Source organism: Musca vetustissima, unplaced genomic scaffold (assembly GCF_032173495.1).
Source record: "Musca vetustissima isolate MV318-11 ecotype Yass unplaced genomic scaffold, APGP_CSIRO_Mvet_v1 utg15158, whole genome shotgun sequence".
Lineage (NCBI taxonomy): Eukaryota > Metazoa > Arthropoda > Insecta > Diptera > Muscidae > Musca > Musca vetustissima.
Genome location: NW_026887821.1, coordinates 804383 through 830971, shown reverse-complemented (window position 1 = coordinate 830971; position 26589 = coordinate 804383). Strand labels below are relative to the sequence as shown.

General features: G+C 31.3%; 2 protein-coding genes across 4 annotated transcripts in view; one reads left to right on the top strand and one right to left on the bottom strand.

Moving 5' to 3' along the window:
* LOC133335532 (uncharacterized) overlaps nt 1–26589 on the bottom strand; it is a 109779-nt gene that overhangs the window by 27564 nt on the left and 55626 nt on the right. The gene's annotated exons all lie outside the window — the stretch shown is intronic.
* LOC133335531 (elongation of very long chain fatty acids protein AAEL008004) lies at nt 7287–26583 on the top strand. 3 transcript variants are annotated; one of them, XM_061543805.1, is made up of 8 exons: nt 7287–7386; nt 11312–11394; nt 11585–11692; nt 15672–15755; nt 18587–18643; nt 18708–18950; nt 19027–19182; nt 26301–26583. In XM_061543805.1, the coding sequence occupies exons 1-8, from the start codon at nt 7329–7331 to the stop codon at nt 26541–26543; spliced, it is 1032 nt and encodes a 343-aa protein (XP_061399789.1). In that variant the 5' UTR covers nt 7287–7328; the 3' UTR covers nt 26544–26583. The 3 variants fall into 3 exon arrangements, with proteins under 3 accessions (XP_061399789.1, XP_061399787.1, XP_061399788.1); XM_061543803.1 differs by having other exon boundaries at nt 26268–26583; XM_061543804.1 differs by lacking the exon at nt 15672–15755 and adding an exon at nt 12133–12213 and having other exon boundaries at nt 26268–26583.

The window sequence follows — 26589 nt, the reverse complement described above, 5'->3', positions numbered from 1 at the left end:
TGTTACAAAACATATGTATACACGTAGATACATACGTATGTCCTTGACCTTAGAAGTTAAATAAGAAATGTGTAGATCATGTGTGCACATAAATGCATTGACGTATAGAATTTGAATTTAAATGGGTACAAATTTGCAATTTTTTGATGTTCTATTTCACCCGGTATTAATCTACATAGAAAATAATTATAATTTTATTAAATTTCGATACCTAATTTTTAGTGGCAAAGCAAGTCCATGTTCAAGGTTATTATTTTTCATAAATAAAACAAAAACACAACTGAATTTAGTCCATTCAACTATTCGGAACGGAATGTGCAAAACAAAACAATTTGCATTTTTATAATTTCAGCTATAAAAATAAATCATCGACTTGCACAAAAAGAAACTTCTGAGGTGTTTTAAGTCGGTCACATTAATGGTTTCGGAAGTAATTTGTTTTTCTTGTTTGCAAAAAGAAAACAATATTATCTAGACATACAAAATGTTAATTTGATAGAAATAAAAATAACTTGCTATGGAAATTTTATGAAGGTGACTAGAATTTAAAAATATCAACCGGACAAACAAAATTTTATAAAAATAAATTATTTAAATAATGAAAAAATTCAAAATGCATATTTATATTTAATGAATTGTTTATTAAGATCATGTTATCTTTACATACAAATTATGCACTATTAGACCTCCAAAAAATACCAAATGTGAAATTTCCTATAAATATGATCATAAAAATGGAAAATTTAAGTGCACATTTAAAAACGAAGTAATTAAAATAAATAGTTCTTTCAATTCTGTCAACTAGTTCCAATGACATTTCAAAACATAAAAACCCGTACATTCGTTATTTTCATATAAATATTGTTTAATTTTGTTCACTCCCCTTGAATTGTTATAGACATACACCCGTACGTATACTTAACATGTACAAGAATATCAATTATACGCTGCACTGTTGTAGGTACACACATTGAATTCTAAATAATAATAATTATACGCCACCTGGGTTTTCTTTGTGTTCATAATTCGAGTGACTCGCCGAAATGAAAAACAAACATGCCGCACTGTCTGTCTGTCTGTCTGTAATTATTATTAACTATTGATTTTGTTTCTTGCCGCCAGAAGGCGTGTTATTTTAATTGCATCTATTAGCTTCGAACAACAAATGGTGTAAAATATTTAACACACAAGTCAATTGACTTTGTAATGAAATATGTGACTTTTTGATTTAGAATAGTGGGTGTTGAGTTCAATTGAACTTGATTAAAAGAACAATTTAAACTGAAAAATAAAAACTATGTGAAACTAATAAATCCATTTATTGCTGCTTTTAGGAAGGAAATAAAAAATTATATAAAATAATAACGAAAAAACCATGCTGATGTAGTTCAATCATTCCCGACCTCTACATAGATTTAGTTTATTGAACATAAGAACTGATACCTCCTACATTTAGCAATTCTTAATGTGTATACCCTTCGGAATTATGAAGCGTTTATCAACTTTTTCCAAACCAAATGACTGTAACTTGGTATTCTAGGTTCTTAGAGGATAAAATATTAGTTTGGGGATTTATCGTATAGATAGATTTCTCGTAAAGTATCGATCAAACAATTTCAGATATATGCTCTTTAGAAAGGTGACATTTCGCAGTGAAAAAAAAAATATTTTGTTGTTTTTTGTTTGGTGCATTCAGTTGTGAGTTACAGGGTGTAAAAATAGAAGTGAACAAAGAGAAAATTCGGTACATTTTACAGTTTTTCTCTGACAAAAGGCGAAAATGCAAGCCAAGTTCGAAGATTCCGTGCAGGAATTTTTGATGTTAAAGATGCGCCTCGCACAGGTAGGCCGGTCATCGAAAACGTCAATAAAATCGAGGAAATTATCGAAGTTGACTGGCGTGTTAGCAGTCCTAACATCGCCCAGGAGCTAAATTTCGACCATAAATCCATTTACAATTGACCAGAAACGGTCAGAATTGGTCAAACAGGAGAGGTGTCATGTACCACTAGGAAACGCTAGGTCACATACTTCTACAGTGACTCGCCAGAAACTTCGGTAGCTTGGTTGGGAAGTTTTAATGCATCGTCCATACAGTCCGGACTTGGCACAAAGCGATTTTGATATTTACTTGCATTGCAAAATTTCTTTAATGATAAAAATTGGTATCAAGGGATGATTGTGAAAATCTACCATTAGATTTTTTGCAAATAGAGAGCATGACTTCTATTAGAGAAGCATTATGAAGTTACATTTAAAACGACAAGAAATCATACAATAAATAAAGTCCATTTCCAAACGAAATGGATGTAACTTGGTATTCTGGATTCTTGGAGGGTAAAATACTTTGTGAGTAGTAAACCTGAAGTTGGGGCCCGACGGGCCTAATAAGTAGATAAAAATTCTCTTCAAATCGGACATTCTATTCGCTTGATAATAGATTTATAAATATTCAAAATTTGAACCATTTGTGGGGGAGGTACCAGAAGGAGGGGACAATAGGTCCCATCTTCAGACTTGATATAGGCTTGGTAAAGATAAGATGATGCGCAAAGCTTGATGTAAATCGGACATTCCATCACCTAATATTGTATTTTTAAATATTGAAAATGTTGACCTTTTGTGGGGAAGATACCAGAAGTAGTGGACCTACGGGTCCCATCTTGGGACTTAATCTAGGCTTGGCAAACATAACAAGTTTTACAATGTTTGTTTCAAATCGGATAGTCGGTTCTCATAATGATAGTTTAATTAATTTGTTGCACAATTTTAACAATCCATCATCGAACATAAACAAAGTTTGGAAGAAATATTACGATGTGTAAAGATTGATGAAATCGGTTACTCCTTTCGAAAGTTCTAGTGCGCACCAGACATACGGACTGACGGAACGACATTTGTAAATCGACTCCAAATTGTCTGAAACGGATTACGCCCAAAGAAGCATGGGGTCTAAAACCAATATTTCAATTAGGAACATTTTTGCCATATCAAAATGTACATACCCTCATTAGCCATAAGCAACGACTAAAGTCGCGATTCGCAACATTTTCGATGCCCTGTGTCTCTGTGTACAACCTTTTAAGCTTTGTGCTACTTTTCTTCCATTTTTTTTTTTGTTACATTGTATTTTCCTTTTTATCTGTAAATTCAAATTATTATGGATTCATTTACTTTGTTTTTCAGTTCAAGGAAATTTTACATATTCTCCGAACTGTTCTAATCAAAAACTTACATTTCTGTGCGATTTTTTATTTATTTAAGAGAACATCAATAGGAATTTTTAAAAATTCCTCTGGCCATAAGTACTATTGCACTTCCTTTGTTTCTTCTATATTTCCTGCAGCATAAAATCGCATAAATTATAGAATTTTCTACTCATATTAAACACAAATTTCCTGTAGTTCTTTATGTATGCAAGATTGTTAATATTAAAAAAATACCTCTATATTAATGCGACTTCTATTTTATCACTTGAATTCCATTTGTGATTCATGGTGTTAAACAGTTTATTTTGTTTTTGTGTTCTATGACTTCTTGGCATACATAATATATATATTTACCGGCACAAACAACTTATATATTATAAAAGACTGATATACAAAAAATATATACAAAAACAAACAAATAAATAAATAAAATATTGATTAGACCACCAGACAGACAAATGATGACACTTCGAAATGAATGATCTGAACATAAAAACGAAAAGAAAAAAAAACAAACGTTATAGGTTAAATAGAATCGCATACTTTTGCTATAATTTACATATATGTATAAATAATTAATATACATAGGTGTGTCTGTCGGAATAAATGAATATTAATTTATTTTTATAAACAAATATATGTGTGGCCCCTTTCTTTGATCTATAACTTTTATGGCAACACCTAACCCAGCTTTTAATCTTTTGAAAGGGTGAATGACCATTGGCTATCCTGTAATAAATCTAAAGATGTCAACATATTCATGATATTTGTAAATTGTATGTATGTCAAAAATTACTATAAATTTGGTTATCTCAACAAAACTGCATTGTAATTATTATTATTTTCAAATATTTTATTTTCTATGTATGCGACTGATTACAGCATGGCATATTTTTTTATTAATTGAATTTGATTTGGTTTTATCTAAATCAATTTCAAAGTCTAAACAGTCAAGACAACGTCAATCTATTTACGATAACATTTAACTGGCCTCCACACAACAGCAAGAAAATATTCCCGAAAAAAATATTGATTCCCAATTACCTTTCAACCAATAAAAATTACAAACGTCCAATTGTATTTCACACAATGTTGTGTGCAACTAACTCACAACTCATATGTTTGGTTCCTAAACTCTTTTTTTGTCGTTTGATAAAAAATCCTAATCAATGAAACAGACACACACGCACGCATACCAACACTTTATAATAAAACCTTTATCAATCATATATATATTTTTTTCAAATGTTGAACCAATTTCATTTTATTCGATTTTTTTGTGTGTGTGGTTCGGTACGTTCTTCCACGAATATCAAGCACCTGCCATATGTTTGTGTGTGTGTCTGTCTGTATGTCTTTTATTTCGGCGAACCACATTATGACTTTCTTTAGATTAAATTTAATATTTCGAAGTCAGTTGTAGACGGTGTTTTGTTAAAGAAAGGTTCGTTTCCCCTATCAAGAAAGAATAAAAAACAAATATTTGGGCTTTGACCCATGATTCATTGTGAAGCTGATATAGAACGTCCACAAATTAATTCATTTAATCATAAATTTCAAGTGCTGCAAATCAAATTATTCATTACCCCCCTTGAAATAAAAATCTAAATAATCTCCCCCAAATCCGCGTTAAATGACTTTCGGACCACTTCAGAGATAATCTTAATTGTGGTCATTTCAAATTAAAAGCCATTCAAATTGTGTGAACTTATAAACAAATTATTCTATGATTTAAATTTGAAACAGTGGTGTGGATACAGTTAAATGCAAAAGAAAAAAAATAAATAAAATAAAGTAAAAAATTAAGCCAAAATTAAAAAAAAATAATGAAGAATTGAAAACTGAAAACCGATAACTAACTACAATTTGTGTAGTTCAATATTTATTCTAGTGATCGCAATGGACTGTTAAAGTGCTAAAAATACAAAATCGTTTATAACGACGGTATTCAAAAATCCCGAAAATGCTGCCCTTTTTTTAATATTGCTTATAACGATTATCACTTATTGAGTCCCTTGACCATCATTATAAATGATTTCGACTTATATAGAATAATCGGTGTAATCAAGTTGGATTTTTGGGTTTTACATTTATCTTCCGCCTACCTACCGTAATCGTCTGTGTTATCTCTGTTATGTCGGCCATTGGAAAACATTTTTTGGAATAATGATTACAGTCGAATATGGATTATTAATACTAACTAACTGAAATTGAACTTTGGAACCTGACCAGCTGATAACATATTGGAATTATCTATAATATTGGAGTTTTGAAATATAACCTCTAATATAATGACATCTAATGATTTACAGGATTGAAAATTATCTTCTCTATGAGAACAACAGTATTCATTTAAAATTAATTTTTAGCAGAAAATATACCATTTTGTGAGAGAGGTACCAGAAAGAGTGGACCTTCGAACTTTAATTAAGTTTGGTAGAAATATTACGATATGCAAAGTTTGAATGAAATCGGTTACTCCCCTCAAGAGTTAGCGTGCACGCCTCAAAGTTATCAAGCGACTCAAAATTGTCCGGAACGGATTTGGTTCAAAGAAACATGAGGTCTAAAACCAACATTTGGATGAGGCACATTTTTGCCGTATCAAAGTATACATACTTTTATTAGCCATAAGACTGAGGGTATAAAAATGTAATTAGTGATAAATCCGGATTGACCCATACATTTTGACCGCTCATAATGGTGTTGTCATGGTGAAAAATGATTTGTCTTCACTTATTCATTTTTAAAAGTTCGCCGAAGACGTCGTCTCATGATCAGTTTTCCCACTGACAGTTTTTGTGGTATTTATAGTTTCGAATCCCATTTTTTTACCCTCAAACATATTGCATTTGCAACATCTTGACATACCAAAAATGTTCAACACTGATCCATTTGTTAAGGAGATTTTATAAAATCTCCATAAACTATCAATAATGACCTTATTTTCGGTGTAGGTCCCATATTACGATAATCCTATTATTCCGTATCTGGGCACATTTTTCAACCGGATTCGTTTAAATCACAATTTTGTTATCAAAAATATCCACACAACATATTTTGAACATCCACTTCATGGTGAAGGGTATAAAAAGTTAGACCCTGTATGTCGCATTTGTTATCCGAATGCGATGAAATTTGGCACGTCTAATTTATATGACCCAAGGATGATTGCTATAGAAGTTCGTGAGAATCGGTGTACCAAAGACCCGAAGTTTGTTCGATTTATTAATTCGTTGCACATTTTGATATAGCTCCCACACACAATTTCGACCGACCTCATGTAAAGCATGAACAAATGACAAAAAAATTATTTATTCTACTGAATTGAGTCTAGAATAATCTCTGGCAATATTGCTCTAAATCGGTACATATTGATCACCATGAGAATTATCTTGGGCTTCCGAATTGAGAGATTATCAATTGATCATTTATATGAATTCGAATTACTCTTCTATGAGATGACCATTTGCCCTTTTATTATAAATCCAATTAATCTTGTGTGGAAAGACATTTATCTTACTTATGATACGAGGGTTACTTTCTTTATTTCTAATACAGGTAACATCAATTTCATTTAAATTGGATCAAATTTTATATAGTTCCAGGCTATTTTAAGCTCGATTTTGTTCAATTGACACACTCACCGTTTCGTCCGATTAAAACATAATTGTTGAAACACATTTCCCAAGTTTCCAATAAATCGGTTCAAAATTTTAATATCGCTTTAATATATAACTAGCTACGAGATAACAATAACTAACTCTATACAACTGACCATTTTTTTCCTGATTTTTTAATTAAATGTTTCACTCTGCTATTTAATAAGAACTGTTTATTGCTTGAAAATCGCATAATATTTATATTATGCGATTTTCAATTATGTTTATGGTATTATTTAGAATAATATTTCCGATATCAAATTAAACCAAATTTTTTATTTTCCTCTCTTTACAGATACCACAGCTGCAATTCTAAAAATTTGTTAATCTTCGTACTTTTTTGGTAGGCTACTGTTATTGTTGTAATTACGGATACAACAACAAGAATAACCAGTAGCATTTGCTGAATAATTAACAACAAAACAAGAAACCCAACACACACAAACACAAAATCACAATGGCCTTAGTAATGAAATATATAAACATCATGAACAGATATATGGACTCACATGGCGGTAAGTTAATAAAAAAATTAAGAACAAAATTTAAAAAATATTTAAAAAAATCCAGCTGGACTGTATATAGTCCGGAAATTCTGATATAAAAAATTAAATATTCTTACATAGCCACACTACAAGTTTTTTATTCAAAAGAGGAAATATATTCTGGGAAGTAATATTACCCTCATATTCAGAAGAATTATCGAATGGGCTATGAATTTACTTCCTAATTTTCTAAAAAGGCAAAAATACACCCATTTAGAAATTTCACAAAAATTATTTTCTTATCAATTCACATGGCGGTAAGTTATTCCTCTCTATCTCCTCCTAAGTATGAATTATTAAATTTCAATTCATAAAAAATTCTCTTCGCATCTGAGTTAATAGCCAGAGCCAGCAAATCAAAATCTACACTGCAAAAATTCAATATCTCCAAAAATAGCTGATCCCCGCAACCGTAATGGTGTATCAAATAATCAAATTCATTCAACAATATCCACTGACCTTGAAAATAAGTTTCCAAGTTTTCAGTATTTTTTTGGTTTTGGTGTTGGCAACAACAACTAACCCTGAACAATATTTACAAGCCATTGGAATATTTTTTTCTTGTGTAAATTTTAACATATTCCAACTAATTGATTGGCCCTCAAAACAAATTAAGTTTACACTAGGCTGGTGGCCGACCAAATGCTAGATTAGGCGTGTGCTCATTGGTTAGCTGGTGTAATTGGACAACACCAACGAACATGTGTGCTGGAGATGGTGGTGAAGTGGACTTTGATTTTGGCCAGGGGGTGTAGTGGCTTTATAATATTATTTTTTTTTTCATTAATTCAGGTATTCTGTCATACATTGTGTTCCATACATCTTCTGTGGCTGTTTGTCTGTCTGTCTTGACTTTGTCACGCCATAATTTTTGGCTAATGTACTTAGCTTTGCTACACCTTGTCACACATTTGCTTGTTTCTTTCAAGGGGTTTTTATTTGTTTTTGTTGTATTTTCGTTAAATTTTATAAATCTTGATATGTTCGTCTGTCCGTCCGTCCATCCATCCACCCAATTCGTTAAAATTCAAAGCGGAAATTTGGGAATTTTTGGAATTATTATTTATCGTCATATTTGTCTTTTAGCACACTACATGCGCCATGAGTTTTGGAGGGAGTTTCGTCATTTTGTTCACGTTTTTCAATTAATAAAAAGGTGTTACACTGGGCAACAAACAAATGTCTACAGACAGAAATTAATTTTGAAAATATTATTTGGTAAAAAATGATAAAAAAAACATTGCGCATTTGAGAAATTCAAAATGTGGAATAATTTTTGTAGGACATCGTATTTCAGTAGTGTTGGCGGGTTATTTAGTATACCCTGTGTATTTTGTTATTACAGGCTTAAGATCAACTCTATAAAAAATTGGCTCTTATATAAGAAAAACAGTTGTACTTCCGTGAAAACACAATTTTCCTTCTCTAAGAAGACAAATTGCTCTTTTATGGGACGATCTTTTATTAGAAATCCCATTGATCTTTTATGGGAAGACCTATATATTCCATATCATACGGGGGCTACTTTTTTGGCACAAATAACACCATCTTCACTTTCATTCACAACTCCCTATTCTATAGTACACCAAATGGTACACCAAAATTTGATTGTCCGAAGTCTTCTGAGAAATTCGATAATCGAACATGAGAATTCAAATCATTGTGCACCATGGTAATGACAGCTCTGAGCGCCTTTTTGCTCGGTTAGAGGCTGGAATTGAAGGGTCATCTGCCTTACAGCCTTCAAAACCAAAGGTTTTTGTTACCAGAAGAGGCTGCTGGAGCCTTCTAAACTAATGTTCTAGAGCTGAAGAATACTTTGACAAATAATATATCCTGAAATATACAAAGTACATAAGACAAATCATTGTGCTTTACGGCAACGACAGATCTCGGCGGCTTTTTGACCGGCCACAAGTGAAATTAAAGCATCATCTGTCTTACAGCCCTGATTTGGCGTCCAATGATTTATGTTAATCCCGCACATTGAGAAATATTGCGTGGTCACAGGTTTTTGTTACTAGAAGAGGTTGCTGAAGCCTTCAAAACCAATGTCCTCAAGCTGGAGAGTACATTGAAAAAAAAAAAAAAACAATTTATAGCCTGAAATTTATATAGAAATCCTCGTACGATTAATTACTCATTCTAAATGGCACATCCTTACGGGATTGCCTGAATCATCTTTGTTTGGTCTAAGATTTTCGTCGAGAGAAGATACTGTCGAAGCCTTCAAAAACCACGTCTTGGAGTTGTGTCAATCGATGGTTCTACAAGAAGACCATTTCCTCTTTAAGTGCCTTATTCACCTCTAAACGTTTCAGGGGGGTTACTCTGTATTGCGATGCGTAAGAAAAATTGTATCGCATCGCGTAATTGGTACTCTCTAATTCGTTTTCGTATCTCCTTTCGCATCTACTTTACGCAAATGTGGCATCACCGCAATCTGTAATACGAAAACGCATGTCAAACTCGTTCGTTAAACGCAAATATCTTGCGTTAACAAAATAGCAAACGCAAATGAAGCGAAACATGTAAATAAGAACAATTAAAGTTTTTATTTACATCTAAATTGATAATTATTTTGGGTGAAAGCCAAAAAAAGTTACATTTGACGACTCAGCACCGTCAGTTCCAAACTTTAGTAGATTTTATGGTGCAACACAGCGATTTGGCAAGGGGCCAGTTGTAGAGTTCAAATGCGAAACGACGCGCCAAAAAATTGTAGAGAAAACTGGATGATGACCTTAATTCCTGTAAGAGATGTCGCTGGTTGGGAAAAAGTAATGTTTTATATTTTATATATAAAATGTGAAACTATGTGTGCATATTTACAGGTTGGTGTTGATAACCACCTTGTCCAAGCAATTTCAACGTCCACTTTTATTGGATTTGGAATTGCTGTGGATCTATTTGGAACGACGAGGTCATTTTTAATAGTGTTTATTAAAAACATAAACGCATCTTTATTGAGACGAAAATTTTGTACAAATTTATAAAAATTAAATATTTGAAAACGTTTGACACATTATTCGTACTTCTATTTTCATACCCGTGTTCACTTAGGTAGAGTATATTTGATCGATCTCTTAAAATTCTTTTTTTTAGTTGGTTCATCATTTTTGTTTAAAAAAAAACACTCGTACCACATAAAAATATGTTTTAAATGTTTAATGTTTAAAAAAAAAACACTCGTACCACATAAAAATATGTTTTTATTTACAATTTTTTGACGTTTCCTTTTGTCATTTTTCGTTATTGTTTACTTTGTGGTGCCAGTGTTGCTTTCGATTTATTTTGCGAATGCGTTTGCGTGAGCGATACAGAGTACCAAATTGCACTCTTAACGCATTTAGCTTTCGCATCGCACTGGCTTTCGCAACGCAATACAGAGTAACCCCCCAGGTTACAAATCCCTGACTTATTCAATTCTCTTTTCTTTAATTACATTATTAAACAATTAATTAATTGGAAAACAATAAATATTGAAATTTTACAACAATAATTATTTATGCACTTGGCAGCCGTTCAAAGTACAAAAATCGTGACGCCTCAAACCATTGTAATAATGTGTGTGTGGCATTTCTCCCCCGTGGTTCGAGGTGTCTGTCATGTCAGTTAGTTTATTTTTTATTTATATTTTCCATTTGATATGAGATGAGGAACTTTACGTCACTTCCATCAATCAATTCTTGTCATCCAGTGTCACAAACACACACTTGTTGTATTCAGTTTTTGTAGACAAGGACTGTGGAATTGAATTAGAATGGAGAAAGAAACAGGAGAAAAAGAAAATTGAATACGAAAAAAAAACTAAATTAAAAAAACATGATATATAGATGACAATCTACACTGGCTTCGCTTATTTATTTATGCTGTTTATTTATTCTATTTCCAGATCCCAGAACGAAGGATTGGCCAATGATGTCATCACCATTTCCCACATTAGCTGTATGTCTCACATATGTCTACTTAGTCAAGGTAATTGTAAATGGAATATATAAACAAAAAATAAAAAATATTAAATTAATACAGTGGGATATATTTTTTTTTTTTTGGTCTGTTTTCCTACTAGTTTAGTCTCAAAAGATCTATTCAAATGACTTAAAACTTATTCTTACACACTTTATTAAATTGCCTTCCCATTTTTTCTACGTTTTCCAAATAACAGGTCTTAGGTCCACGATGGATGGAAAATCGCAAACCATTCCGTTTACAAAACACATTAATTGTCTATAATGCAGCACAGGTGATATTTAGTGCGTGGATATTCTATGAGGTAAGTTTGTCATGACCTGGCCTTTTTTCGTTTTGCAACACCTCCCCACACCTTAGCAAGGTATAGGTGTGCGTTATTTTGTTTCGGTCGTCTGGGTGTATCGTTTCAGCAAAATAGAAAAAAATAAAGGAAGAACAAGTCTAGCCGCGTACATCTCTTCTAGTAAGCTTCTGCAACAACTACAGCAGCAACGACAATTACATGAATTGTACAGGAATGTTACTTTTTTTAGACTACAAGCAACAACATCAGCCACATCACAGTCATCGCCATCATTTGTTTCAAAACTGCACATTGGTTTCCTGTTGTTTTTTGAAGCTTTTGTTTTGTTATATTTTTTCATTTCAATTTTATTTTCTAAGCACCTGTTTTGTTTTTTAATTAGTGCCGTTTTCTGTGCCGTTCTACTAAGTTTAAGTTTGCCATATTTATTTTTGTAGTGTTTAATGGGAGGCTGGTGGGGTCATTACAACTTAAATTGCCAACCGGTGGAATATGCCGATACTCCACGTGTAAATCGAGTAAGTTGGTGTCAAGCAAAACCAAACAACGTAATCCAGCAACAATGAACAAAAAAACAAAATCTGAAATTGGTTTATAAAAAATGAAAGAATCTCTAAATGATGTTAGCACTCTCGAAACAAGTTACTATCACGCTGGCATATCCATTTATAAACAAAAAATCTATTTAACTTAGATGACATTCATCACAGCGCAAACGGCGGGTAAAATATGCCTTCACATCATAATAATGTGCTATATATGTGTGTTATACTCTTCACATTCATTAACCGGAGAGTAGAACTTTTAACAATCTTAGAAAAACTTTCATGCTGCTTCTTTTTTCAATTGTAATGGGGCTTAATTTAAACTACGAAGTGTATCATTTTCAAATATATCTTCTTTTATTTGTGTTGCTTTCATAAATTTGTAGTAGTTAGCTTTTTTGTTTTCTTTACATCAATCGAACACCACACACACACACATTTGTTTACATACAAACATATATACAAAAATTACATGAATTCACACACACACACATACATATACACGTATATACAAATTTCCTTATTTATTTATTGCTTCTCATATATGTATTTGAAATTAAAAATTAAATGTGGTAAGAAATTTATTTTTGCTGGAGAAAATTGTAATAAAAAACAAGCCAGCAAAACAGCACTTCATCCATTGCCTACATATAAGCTGAGTAGTAAGTAGTCGAGTAAGTAGTTAATTGTTATGGGATTTGTTTTTATTTGTTTACGATATTAACTGTTTGCGTCATGTTTCTGTGAAAATTCGAAACGAAAGACTTTCAGTGAGTTGCAATCTATCCTCTAAGGGTTTTGAACCATATTCCAGAAATTATTGTTTGTAATCAATCAAGTAATAATGTTTGCCTAAAGAGGTAGTTGTTAGTAAATCCCTGGAATTCGTTCGCATCGAATTTTACAAAAACTAAACATAATTGTATATTGTTGCACAGTGGTATAAAAGAAAAAAATGTATACAAATGTTTATATACAATGATAAAAAAGTATACGAAAAATGTATAATAATTAATATTAAAATATCATACCAACAGAACAAAAGTCATCGATTGGAATTTCCCGAATTTTGTCATCATATTATGTGAGTAGGGTGAATAGGGGCATTCTGTTAAAATGGTGTTGTATTACAATTCAGGAAATTCACCACTGATGGTTAGTGTCTCTGCTATACACCCGAGGAGCCATCTAACGGCAATTGTCTGAACAATTTAACATGATATAATTTTAACCGATTGAAGATTAGTCTTCTCTTAGTCGGGTTTCAAATTTCTCATAGGCTCTAGAGGAATGACAACATGACAAGAGTTTTACTGAAGGAACTGGCGACCACTTCTTACGAAGTACATCTTTCACGAACAACTTTAGTTGAATTTGGCTCTCTTAAAAGACCCACGCTGTCGAATGTTGTTTAATTTCGGGATCTATAATTCAAACGCATAGAAGTTATTGTATTGCCGAAGAAACATGCGATCATTTGCTTCGAAGTGTTTCTTCCACGAACAAATTTCGTTGATTTTCGAGAGATTCCCAAATTGTGTGTTATTCTTAGAGTCATGGGATACCATTTAGAAATGACGAGGGATCTTCTTCAGTCTTTGTGCATTTACACACGAGACCCACAGCGAGACATTCATTAAATTTAAACTATTGCAAAAGTTATAAAATATATGATTAAATATATATATAACATATATGATTAAATATAAAATATTTAATCAAAAATCAATCAAACAGCTAGGTGAACGAACTTAGGGCCCATCCCCTATTTTTGCAACCAGTTTGAACCATTGGACATAGTTTTTCTCAGCTTATCGTTCAAAAGATTTCCAACTGGTTTCTCCGTATTTATGTCCTTTCGATTCATCTTCAAGGCTGGACCAATGACAATTCTCTTCCTCAGCGTGTCACCGACCTAACCGGCTAATGGATAATGTATTAGCTGTTCGGTACGCTTGGCTTCAGTTTCTTCAGTTTCCAGAGCGACACATCCACATTAGCTTCGAAACTCAATTCATTGAGACTTCTTTCAAATTTTTGGATCTTAAACCATAAACAGAAGTTCGGTCCGTGCAGAGCCTCCCACCTTCTATCTGCAGCAGCTATGTTCAGAATTGAAGCTTCATCGATAAAATGTCTCACCATCACCGCCTTCTTCCTTACCGCAGTCTACTTCTGACTCTGCATTTTATTCATAACTTTTTATTTCTTTGGATTTTCCGACAAACTGTCAGAGTTTCCTCCACCTTAAAGGTAAATTCTTTAGCACTTATTTCTCCAGGATCGATCAGCCCGAAGGATCAATGATGAACGAGGGATCTTTATAGTTGGTACGGATATTCTCTGCGGAGTGAAATCACGTCTAATTCTAGTTTATTCAAACAATTCACCACTTGCGGTTCGTGTATATGCTACAAACAAATCCGGAGCCATCTAACGGCAATTGTCTGAACTAAATGGTAATATTACATAATTTTAAACAAATTCCCCTTTTTATCCTACTCAATTTGGTATTCTTATTAATACCTTAATAATGAAATTCAAACAATTGCATCATTGACATAATTATTTATATATGCATTATTTTAAATATGTATCATTTTACAAACAAATTGAAAATATTTTCTTTTATCACCACTGTGCAACATTTACAAAAATACCACTATATAATCGTCATCGAATATTAATTGAAAAATTTGGAAAATGTAAGGCCACAAAACTATTGTTGTATGGCAAATTACCTTACATTGAACAATATTTGGGTTATTAATATCATAAAAAAAACTATTGTGTAAGTTAATAATTTTTTTTTATTTGTTATATGTAATTAGTTAAAAAATGCCTAAATGTTTTGGTTTTTAATGCAATGCAATGTGCAGCGGCAGAGGCCATTTACAAGACAATGGTTGCCAAATTTGTGTTGTATGTTTTATTAGTGTTATTATTTATTTTTTTTAATTTTTTGGTTTGTAGTTTTGCTTTATTTTTTCCATTCATGGTTAAACAGGATAACATTTATTTTTTTAAATGCTAAGAACAACATTGAACAACAAAGAAAAATTAGACAAAATTTATAAAAAAAAAAAATAATTAAGAGAAACAAAATTTGTAGAAGCATACAAGAGAGAAAATTTTACTATTACTATTATTTTTTTTAAATTAATTAAATAAAAATCTGTTAAACTACGATGACACACAAAAACCTCTAAAGATAACTAAATGACACACACACACAATTGAAAAACGAGAAAAACAACTTCCTTCCAGCGTACGAACTTTGCGTATAAGAACAAAATTACACACTCAGCAGCAGCAGCGTACATCCACGACCGTTACTATCGCCATTATTAGCTTTTATCGCTACTACCTACTACTGCTCATAACGCCATTGACATTTGAAGTTCATACGAAAAATTTTTGTTGTATTTCAGATTGGTATTTCCGGTTGGCTGACAGGACACTATAGCTTCCGATGTCAGCCGGTTGAGTATAATAATAACCCTAGAACGATAAGGGTATGTGTTAACCATCAAAATCAAAATTCCAAAAACCAAAAATGCTAAGCATTGCAAAATTTATTTTTGTCCATTTAACACAAATAGTAAATAACCCCCACCTTAGTATCCTAGTTGTCTCTTTCTCTCTCTATAGAATACTGTTTTTTGTTTCTATTAGATGCATTTCTCACCCACAAATCCACTTTCTTTTTATTTCGTTGTTATTTAAAGACTCTCTCTCTCAACATTAAGAATAAGGAAAATGATTTAAAATATATGAAAATAATAAAAAATTGTAATTTAAATAATATTTTTTTTTCTTTTGTCCCGAAAAATCATTTTCCTTGTTTAAAATATTTTTACAGCTTTTACGCTCGCTTCCCTTTAAAGCAAGCTTTACACAAATTCTCAATTCAGTTTGTTCTTTATTTCTTACTTGAATCTCTTTATTTTTTCCTTTAATTTTTATTTTGCAATTTTATTTTAAGAACCTTAACCAGTAGTTGATAATTATGTTACTAATATTTGGTGGTGTTTTTAGCTTTTATTTAACCAAACAAAGTAATTTTTATTATATTTTTTTTCTTTTTCGAGAGAGCTATTCAAGTTTTTTTAAATAAAAAATTATTAACAATTAACTATATACTCTTAATAAAAAATCAAATCTCAAGATTAAATGTAACCAAAGAGAATATAGATTATTGTTAATAATTTTTGATCCCCCCTTTTTATTGAATTTTATGTTGGACCCCCTTTAAAAAATTAAATGTTTTTTGCATGAAAAAAACATTTTTAAATAGATTTTAGCTGTCAATGAAAAGTAAGTAATATATCTGCAATTCAAAATAATTACATTATACTTAATAAAATATTGAAAATAATAGAAAAATTAATTATTTTAAATCTTAAATTAGTTTTTAAATATATATATATATATATATATATATATTCAATTTTGTTCACATAATTTATTTTTCCAGAACGAAATATCTGAGAATATCTACAGATCTAACACCTAAACTACCTTTACGGAAAGTCATTTCGAATGATACCACAATTATAGCAGCATCAACGAACTTATATCATTTCAATCAGGGATATAAATAGTTCACGTTTTCTTTCTATTTTCTATAAAAGGTTAAAAAATGCGTTTTAGGGTAATTTATAACAGAAATCCTTCTCCGCTACAGTGATTTGTACACTTTTTCATGCCCTAAAAGCAATTGTCGTAGCACATGTTCCACTCCAATTGAAATGCCTGATGTGAGTAGGGTAAATAGGGGAATTCGTTTAAAATGGTAATTTATAACTGAAATCATTCTCCGCTACAGTGATTTGTACACTTTTTCATGCGCTAAAAGCAATTGTCGAAGCACATGTTCCACTCCTATTGAAATACCTAATGTGAGTAAAATGGTGTCACCACTTATGGTTTGCACCTATGCTACAAAAACGAGGTGTTATCTAATAGCAATTGTCTGAACTAAAATGTAATAGAACACCATTTAAACCGAATGCCCCTATTTAACCTAACCTTGCCTTTCTGACGTTCAAAAAGACACATTGAGCTGATGTGCCAAACACATTTTGCCTTTGGGAAAAATAGTTTGCCAGCAAAAATTAGTGGCGTGTGAGAGGCAAAACGCTATTAAGAGGCAATATAACGAAGAAACATAACATAATTAATGTTTTTTTGTGGGTGATTCACCACTGATGGTTCGTGTCTATGCTATAAACACGATGAGCCACCTGACAGCAATTGTCTGAACTAAAATGTAATAAAACACCATTTTAACCGCATGCCCCTATTCAACCAACTTATATGATGGAATAAAAATAAATTATTGGATGCCAAGTGAAGGCTGTGTAGCAGATGAATAATCAATATCATATTTCGGCCAGTCAAAAAGACATAAAACTGTAAAGATATTTTGCATTTTGACAAAATATGTTGTCGAAAAAAATTAGGGGAGTAGGAGGGGCAAAACGCCATTGAGAGACAATACAGACAATACAACACGAACAAACATTAACAAAATTCCGGTATATCGGCTTAAAACACTGGACATTGTACGCTCTGCCGTTACTATATCATAACCACAGAACAAAATTCATCAATTGGAATTTGTGGAAATTTATGTTACCATAGGGTTATTAACCATTGACGGTTTGTGTCTACGCTACAAACAGTCTCTTTAGGCAATTAGCCACTCATTATTTGTGTTTATGTTATAAAAGAACACAAGGCGCTCTCTAAAGGCAATTATGTGAACTAAAATGAACTATATCACTCAAATGTCCATATTTACCCTACTAGTGGAATAATAAGAAATCATAGAATGACAAGTTTTGATTGGGATGTACAATTGATTCAAATTCTCTTCTTGTTTTTTTCGTATTATCTCCGAAAACTTGAGGCAAATAAACTGCGGAGTACTAATCTGTATTCGTCGTTCAACGTTTGTCATGCGGAACATTTGTCAAATGACTATGGGTTTTACAGGAAAAATTTGCTTCCAAATTTCTATTCGATAGTTGAGTTTTCGAGCTCAAACCATATAATGATTTTTGAAAAAGCTCCTTAAACATTCACAGTTTTCAGCCTACAAAGGAAATTAGCGTAATTTTGTTTTATAAACCTGAGCGTATGAAATTAGTTCTTAAATAATACTACTGATTTTTTTTATATTTTTTTATTTTATCAAAGTTTTATTTAACAGAATTGCAGATATATTACTTAAATTTTCAACAGCTAAAAAATACAAAAAAAATCTAAATTTCGAAATCCAATATTAATGTCATAACTTTTCTTTATAATTTTCTTAAAAAATTATTCAATAAATATATAGATGGTCCATGCTTGTTGGTGGTATTATTTCTCGAAATTCACAGAGTTCATGGATACGGTAAGTAAAAGAAAATTAATTTATTTTCTATGTGTATATTAAATTATATTATTTTCTTCTCTAGATATTCTTTGTTTTGCGCAAAAAAGAAAGTCAAATCACCACTCTGCACGTTATCCATCACGGTTGTATGCCCATGTCCGTTTGGTTCGGTGTTAAATTCACACCCGGCGGCCACAGTACCTTCTTCGGTTTGCTCAATACCTTCGTACACATTATTATGTACACCTATTATATGTTCTCGGCCATGGGTCCCAAATTCCAGAAATATTTGTGGTGGAAGAAATATTTGACAACTTTGCAAATGGTAAATATTCGAAAGGGGACATTTTCATAGTGGGATTTTTCTAATATATTTCTCTCTCTCTCTCTTTCGAATTTAGGTGCAATTCATTTTGATCATGGTCCATGCCTTCCAATTGTTGTTCATTGAATGTAATTATCCCAAAGCCTTTGTCTGGTGGATCGGTATGCATGCCGTTATGTTCTTCTTCTTGTTCAATGAATTCTACAAACAAGCCTACAAAGGACGTAAATCGGTATGTATAAATTTTCTCCATTATTTTTAATTTTTTGGTAGAAAATTGTTTAGTTTTTTCATAATGTTTGTAAGGAAATTAAAATTAATCGAACAAGATTATAATTAAGAAGCAACTAAAGATTATCAGTTACATTAGTTAGGGGTTTACATCCATTGTAATAAAATCCATTTGTGATGACAATGCCCTACAATGTATATAACCTCAATTGTTCTTCAACTGTTTGTTTTTAATTTATTGGCTTTTAATAATACTGTATTAATAAATCAAGACATTTATAATAATGTCACGATTTTGTTTCTAGTTTACATTGTGTATAACAATTTTTGTTTTTTTCATTATTTATTATAATTCATAGTAAAATAATTCGAATGATTTATTTCTTTCTTCGACAAAATAAAGTTTAACATCATTTCATTAGATATTCACTTTATTGTAATCTTGTTCGATTTATCATTATTAATAATAATTTCATATAGATATATTTGCATTATTAGTGATTCAAAAACAAAACAAACAAAAAAATTAATTGCAAAATTAAGACATTGCACATTCAAAATACCATTGCACCTGGTTGGGGAAAAATATATATTTCTTTTAATTTCTAACAAAAAAAAAATTACCAATAATACGCGTATTTCAATTAGCAACAAATTATGCACTTAACGTAATAAGTCACAAATGTGATGACATACGCCAGAACTCAAACCTTAATTTTAATAAAGCTTGGAGCTAAACTAAAAAAATAATTTCTTGGGACGTTTTTGTTTTTTGGCTCTGATAATATAATGCTCAAAGCCTTTCTCACAATGTTTAACCTAATAACACCTTACGAAATTTTCTTAATCGTAGATGATGTACGAGTCTGATTAAAACCTATTTTTCACTATTTAAACATTTTCAACAGACTTTTTTCATCTTGTTTGCTAACAGACCGTGTTTCGTAATTTCTTTTACATTCTCAATCGCAGAAAAAACGTCGTCGTTTTTTAAGCACCTTCATGGTTGTTGTGTCTGAGCGAGCGTAGACCACAATCGAGTTCATTACACTTGTTTTTACCGTGCTATAGGCTGTTGTTTCATATCCAAAATTTTTAAATTTACCAAAAACTCTGAGACGATATACTGTTGAGGATAAACTTAGGAAATAAATAACTAAAGGTTTTAAGATTTTTCCAACCCGACATAATTCTTCTCAAACGAGGAGTTGAATTATATAAATCTCATGTATGAACGAAGCTTTTATTAGCGAATTCAAACTATTAAAGTTAAGTATAAGTCACGAACAAACGTTTGGTTTGTGTCTACGCTAAAAGCAAACACGAGGCGCACTCTAAAGGCAATTGTCTGAAATAAAATGAAACACATCACTCGAATTCCCCTATTTATCCTATTATTCGAATAATAAGGAATCATTGAATGTCAAGTGAAAGATTTACTACAGACGATCTATCAATTTCATATTTTGTCCGGTCAGCTCGTTGATTAGGATGCACAATTCATTCGACTATGCTTCTATGTTTTTTCTTATTTTCTCCGAAGACTTGGCGCCCTCGTCAATATTCGAGGTCTGATCAAATGGTATTTTTCACTATATAAACTTTTCTTTTTAGTTCATTAAAAAAGCAAATGAGAAAATTTGTTCATTTTAGTTCAAATGTGAGGAGCTTTTTACTGACCTAGTTCGATTTGGTCTAAAAAAAAGCGAAGCCAATCGCGTTTTTTTTTGCATCTGATGTTAATTTTAAATTCTTCTGAAACTATTGTTTGCCATATAGTTTCATAACATGTATGACATTCCATTCCTCCAAGAAACTATAAACTGCGATGAACTATCTAAAAAACCGATCGAACTAAAACCAGAGCTGAATAATAGCTTAATTGCGAACGATTGAACTATAAGACCGACCAAGTTCACTCAAAAGAGCGGAACTAAAAAGGGCGATCAGACAACTTATCTAGATGGAACAACTCTAGTATTTATGAAGATTTCCTCAAAGATCAAAACAAGGCCTTTAAATAAAATCGTCCAGGGAGATCAGCTGCCTCTCAAGTTACTGTCAAAATCTATTATTGTGAATTGAACTTCCATTACGAAAACGCAAAAAGAAGGCCAAATTTTTGAAATTTGACTTGAGAAGAATCAGCTGACTTTCGCCGGCCTTATTAATGGATCTTACATTAAATCTTTTAGACTTATCAATACAAAAAGTCGATTGACTTATCCCTATAATTAAGTTATTGTTGAATTATGAGAATGTACTTACAGGGATGATCTTTATACAAAAAAGTTAGAACCAATAACCATTCATTGGAAATTAAATTTTTTTGAAAATTTCCAGTTTTGTATGTTATGACCTCTTAAATGTGTTTACGATCTAATTTAATTTGTTAGTAAATTAATTCTTCATGTCACTGTAAATAACACAACACATGGACGTACGTCGAATCGTACGTGTGTACGTTTTTGCTGTACTTAGTGTTGCATATTGCCTGCTGGTCCCCAATAACAAACCGGCCGCAATATCAAATTCTAACACAGGAACAAAGCTATTGCTATTTTTCTTGCTAAATTGAAACCTCAAAAACAATTTTTTTTAATTATCGATTTCACTCCATTTGATTTTATTAGCTGAATATAAAAAAAAAACTATTCAAATTCAACAAAAATATAAAATCAATTAATTTCTCAATAAGCCAAATGATTTATGATAAGAAATAAATCAATGTGCATCAATTCAGCTAGCTGAAAAATGTTCGCATAATGTTCAATAATTGACGAGGTCAAATTTGAAATTCAGTCACTCTCTTTAAAATATATTGAAATGGCTTAATTCCTTTCACATGCGTAATACGACAGTTCGATATAATATAATATTAACTGAAAAAATAGTATTTTTCTTTACATTATTAGATGGACAAATTAGAGAAAAATTAAATTTGTTTCGTCATCACATTAGTATTTGTTTTCGAACCACCCTTTAGAAATAATCCATTTCATTTTTACACTTGTAGATTTTGTGTAATAGTTGGTAACCATAAAATTACACTCGTTTTTGTTGTTGACAGCAATGCATTAGAATTGAAAAAATAATTTCAATTTCGATCAAGTTTTTAGAATAACATTATTAATTATATAAAAATTATTTATATTCCATACAAATGTATTTCCCAAAATAAATAAATCTCATAACTTTTTCTTATAATATTTCCAAATCACTTCCATTTATCGAAAGTCAAATGCCATAATATAATATTAGGGTCAAACTTAATTAAATAGCCATAGAGGGACTGCAACGAAATTAAAACTATTTTCTAATATTTTGTTGTTGTTTTTTGGTATTTCTTGTCATCACCTTATATGAATGCATGGTGTCGTCACTGTTATGGGCCAATGGAGGGGGCATTTTGTTGTTGGTTTACAACAAAAATTCATTGACATTGATTTTGTCTGCATACATATTTTGTCGTACCTTAAACACCATACAACAGCCATGGCAACATCTAACAGTACTCACACACATACACACTGATAGCAATATCTCAATGGTAGGGGGATTTTTATTTTTAATTTGGACTCCAATGTATTGGCCCATTCAGTCAGTCATGAATGGAGCGCCATACAACTAAAAATAACCCTATTCAAATAATTTTTTTTCCTTTTTTTCAAAATTGAATTCAAACTGAGCCACCAAAATGTTTGCTTTCATTTTGTATTTCTTTTTCGCTCTTTGAGTTTTTTCTTCTTGAATTTACCGGCAAGGCGGCACGTTGGCTTCAAACGAAGAAATATGGGTCTTGGGGTTTGTAGTGTTTTACCATATTTCACTTTGTCTAACTGTTTTTTTTTTCGGAGCAGTAACGTTGCACAGTGTCTTGCGGATGAATATTTTTGATATCTTAAATCATTTTGATTTACCAGTATTTCAAAATTCTCTTTACAATAATATTTTTGTTGTAATCTGTAGACTGTCATAGAGAAGACTGATACAGCCTACGCTGAATAGTTATATCTCTGTCGACGTAGACGTCGTCGACATTTGTTTCTTTGGTTACTATTGTTGTTGTCGTCATCATCACTACGACCATCTTGAGTAACAAAACAAGTGAAAGTTTAACTGAAGAAACAAAAATTAACAGAAATCCATGAATAAAAAATAACCGTATATTCGTCTCACACACTGATCCATAGATGGTCAAGACGTACAGCATCGAACATAACACCAAGCGCCGTCAAAAATAAAAACCATTAACATACAAAACTGAACACCAAAATTACATAATAATCGTAATGATGATAGGTTTTCTTGACTAAAGTCGTTGATCATTGGATAGTTTTGGTGGCTGGTTGGTGGATAGCCAGTCATCCACCAGATGACTACGATTACAAATACAGACGATTACACAAACAATTTTGTTTTCTTAGAGGCTTTTTTGGCATCGATTTTTGTTTCTCCCTCTATTTACATATTTAAAACAAATTGCTAACTAATGGATGTCATAAGAGAGAGGGAGAGAGAAATGTTTAAAACGAGAGAAAATCAAGTTTTTAAAGCAAAAAAAAAAAATCACCTGAACAACTGAGGAAATAGCTATTCAAATTTTTATTGAAAAAGTAGAAAATATTCGGAGAATAATTATTTGTTGCTAAATGGCTAATTCAGGGGATTAACAGCTGTGCGACTACTACACAAATATTTAATTAAAATAAATTCCAAATATTGTGAGAAATTTGAATTTTTTTAGTAGAAAATATATAATCATGAACTGAAATTTAAAAATACAACTCGAATTAAATTAATAGGAGTATGAATATTGATTTATAAGTAGCTGAATGCTCGGGTTGTTATAAAGGAGCTCACATATCTCTACGATGGTCTGCAACAATATTCATGCTTGAACTAAACCCCCCGATCTGGGAAATTCAGTTTTGAAAAATATGCATAATTTTAATTTAGGAACACCACAATGAAGACTAATTTAAATTAGATTGTAAAATATGAAATATTTGAATGTATTTCATATTTACAATCTATCTATTTTACAATCTGTAACAGAGAATCTCCCGAAACGCGAAAGATGTTTTTTGCTGAATATGGGAATTCACTATTAGCTGTCTTCTCAAATAAAGTGAAAATATTCTCAATTCGGAAATTTAAATAAACGTGTTCAAACTCCAAAAGAAAATATGCAAAGTTACGTTATTTTTAATTGCTGAATATGTAAAATCGGTTAAATTCGACAATTGAGCTAGCTGAATAGTACCTTTGTGATCGGTATAAAATCATAAATCAATGAATTCAACTAGCGTCGATATATTCGACCTACAATATCTCAATATTTGATTTAACAGAGCCTGTTGCGATATTCTTTATACTTATTTGAAGATATTCTAAAGTTGGGAATTTGGCTTCATAAAAATATACTTCATATATAGAAAACTTCCAAAAAAGTTATAAAACCTGCTGAATTAAAAATACTATATTTTTTGTTATCTGAATATAGTTTTATTTATATTATTGTCGAAACCTGTGATTAATTATAAATTTGGGAATTCAGCTAGCTGAAATTTATAACTCAGCAATCTTTTTTTGGAAAATGTTTTCTTTACGTATTTAATTCTTATTTATTTTATTTGCTGAATATGAAAAATAATTGAAATTCAGCAAGGTGAAAATTTACTGTTTTCACGTTTCCATTCATTTTCCAATAAATCTAATGTTTAATGGCACTTGCACAAAATTCAGCTAACTGAATATGTTCTAATTTATTTATTTTTTTTTATTGTTTCACTTATCATTTGGTAAGTTTTATATACAATTTTGAAATTCAGCCAACTCAATAGGCTTTCTATTATTTATGATATTTCTCTTTTAAATGCAATTCAGCTAGCTAAATTGGACTGATTACTACCCTAGACTAGATTGTTTCAAATTTAAATTTATTTAGTATTGTGCTGATCTGAGCACCTTATTTCGCCCGGAGACCATTTTTAATTTTTTTTATGTAAATACTTTAAATTTTAAAATTCAGCTGGCTGAATAGCCATAATTATGGTTCTAGTTATTTTGAAAATATTTTAAATTAAATTGTTCATATATTACATGATATTCAGCTAGCTGAATTGAGCTGATAACTCCCCCAGTCCATTGTGATTATAATGATTGTTTTAAAGTAAATATTTAATATATAAAACGTTTAATAATTAAAAAACTATGCTAGCTGAATTGTGTTTATAATACCCCAAGACCAGTGTACAATGATTAGTAATGAATGTTTTATGACGTTTACAGAAATTCAGCTAGCTGAATGTTGCTAATAATACTCATAAACTTCTTTAAATATTTTTGTTTCGCATAAAACATATCGAAGAGTTTTCGAATATTTAAATACGACAACGACAATTAATAAACTCTCCAAAAATAATGGCATGGGTTTGAGCGAGCGCAATTATCGATGAGATTTTGTTTTATTTTCAAAAAAGAAAAGAAATAAAAATACAGCACAACCCTTCCATTAGTTCTTGGAAACCCCATAAATATTGAATTTTAAATCGTGTTGTCTTAATAAATCAAAACTATATTGAAACTCGGAAATAAATAAAAAAATCAATTGAAACCGAATCCAATTGATATTTTTTTATTAATTAAATAATGCAAATATCTTTGTTACTTTTTTTTAATATTTCCTTTCATACATGCGACATATTATCTTCTGTGTTGTTGTTTTTATATTTCATGTAGTTGTATTTCTAACATTTTTTTACTCAAAAAATAACATTAATGGTAATCATCCAAAAAAATATTCTACTTTTATGTGCGCTCGCTCCATCTTCAACCAACAAAAAAACCACACCATCCATTTGTGACAAAATGTGTTTGCCGCTACCTCCTACTCCACTACAACGTAACGTATCATCGACGTAAATTTAATGCCAAACAAAAAAATAATAATAATACGAAAAATACTACGCTTGCTAATTTGTTGTAATGTAAAACCACCAAACGTAAATTCTTTTTCATTGTTAATAATGGTATAACAATCATTGTTGTTGTTGTTATTGCAATTTAATTTGAATTATTTAGCAATACAAGAATTTATTAATGTTCTGTTTGCAGCGTCCCGAAAAATTCCAGAAGGAAGATGCCCCCCTCTTGGCCAACGGCCATGCCAATGGCGATTGTCAGACAACGGAAAAGAAGCTCTTGAATGGACATGCCAATGGCAAACTTCTGGCCAATGGCAGCAGTGCGAAATCCTCAAATGGCTACACCAGCAGCAATGGTTACAAGAATGGCGCCGTGCTGGCCAATGGCGTCAACGGTCACACAACAGAGCTGACGCAGCGGAAGGTGAAATAATACAAGGCCAAAAATGGCAAACGTAAAATGCTAAAAAAGAAATTGG

Bases quoted from the DNA above. Each gene is read 5' to 3' on its own strand.
- LOC133335531 (XM_061543803.1), top strand. From the start codon at position 7,329: ATGGCCTTAGTAATGAAATATATAAACATCATGAACAGATATATGGAC. The intron at 11,395-11,584 runs GTAATTGTAAAT...TCCAAATAACAG, and splicing joins CATATGTCTACTTAGTCAAG to GTCTTAGGTCCACGATGGAT. The intron at 19,183-26,267 runs GTATGTATAAAT...TGAATTATTTAG, and splicing joins CCTACAAAGGACGTAAATCG to CAATACAAGAATTTATTAAT.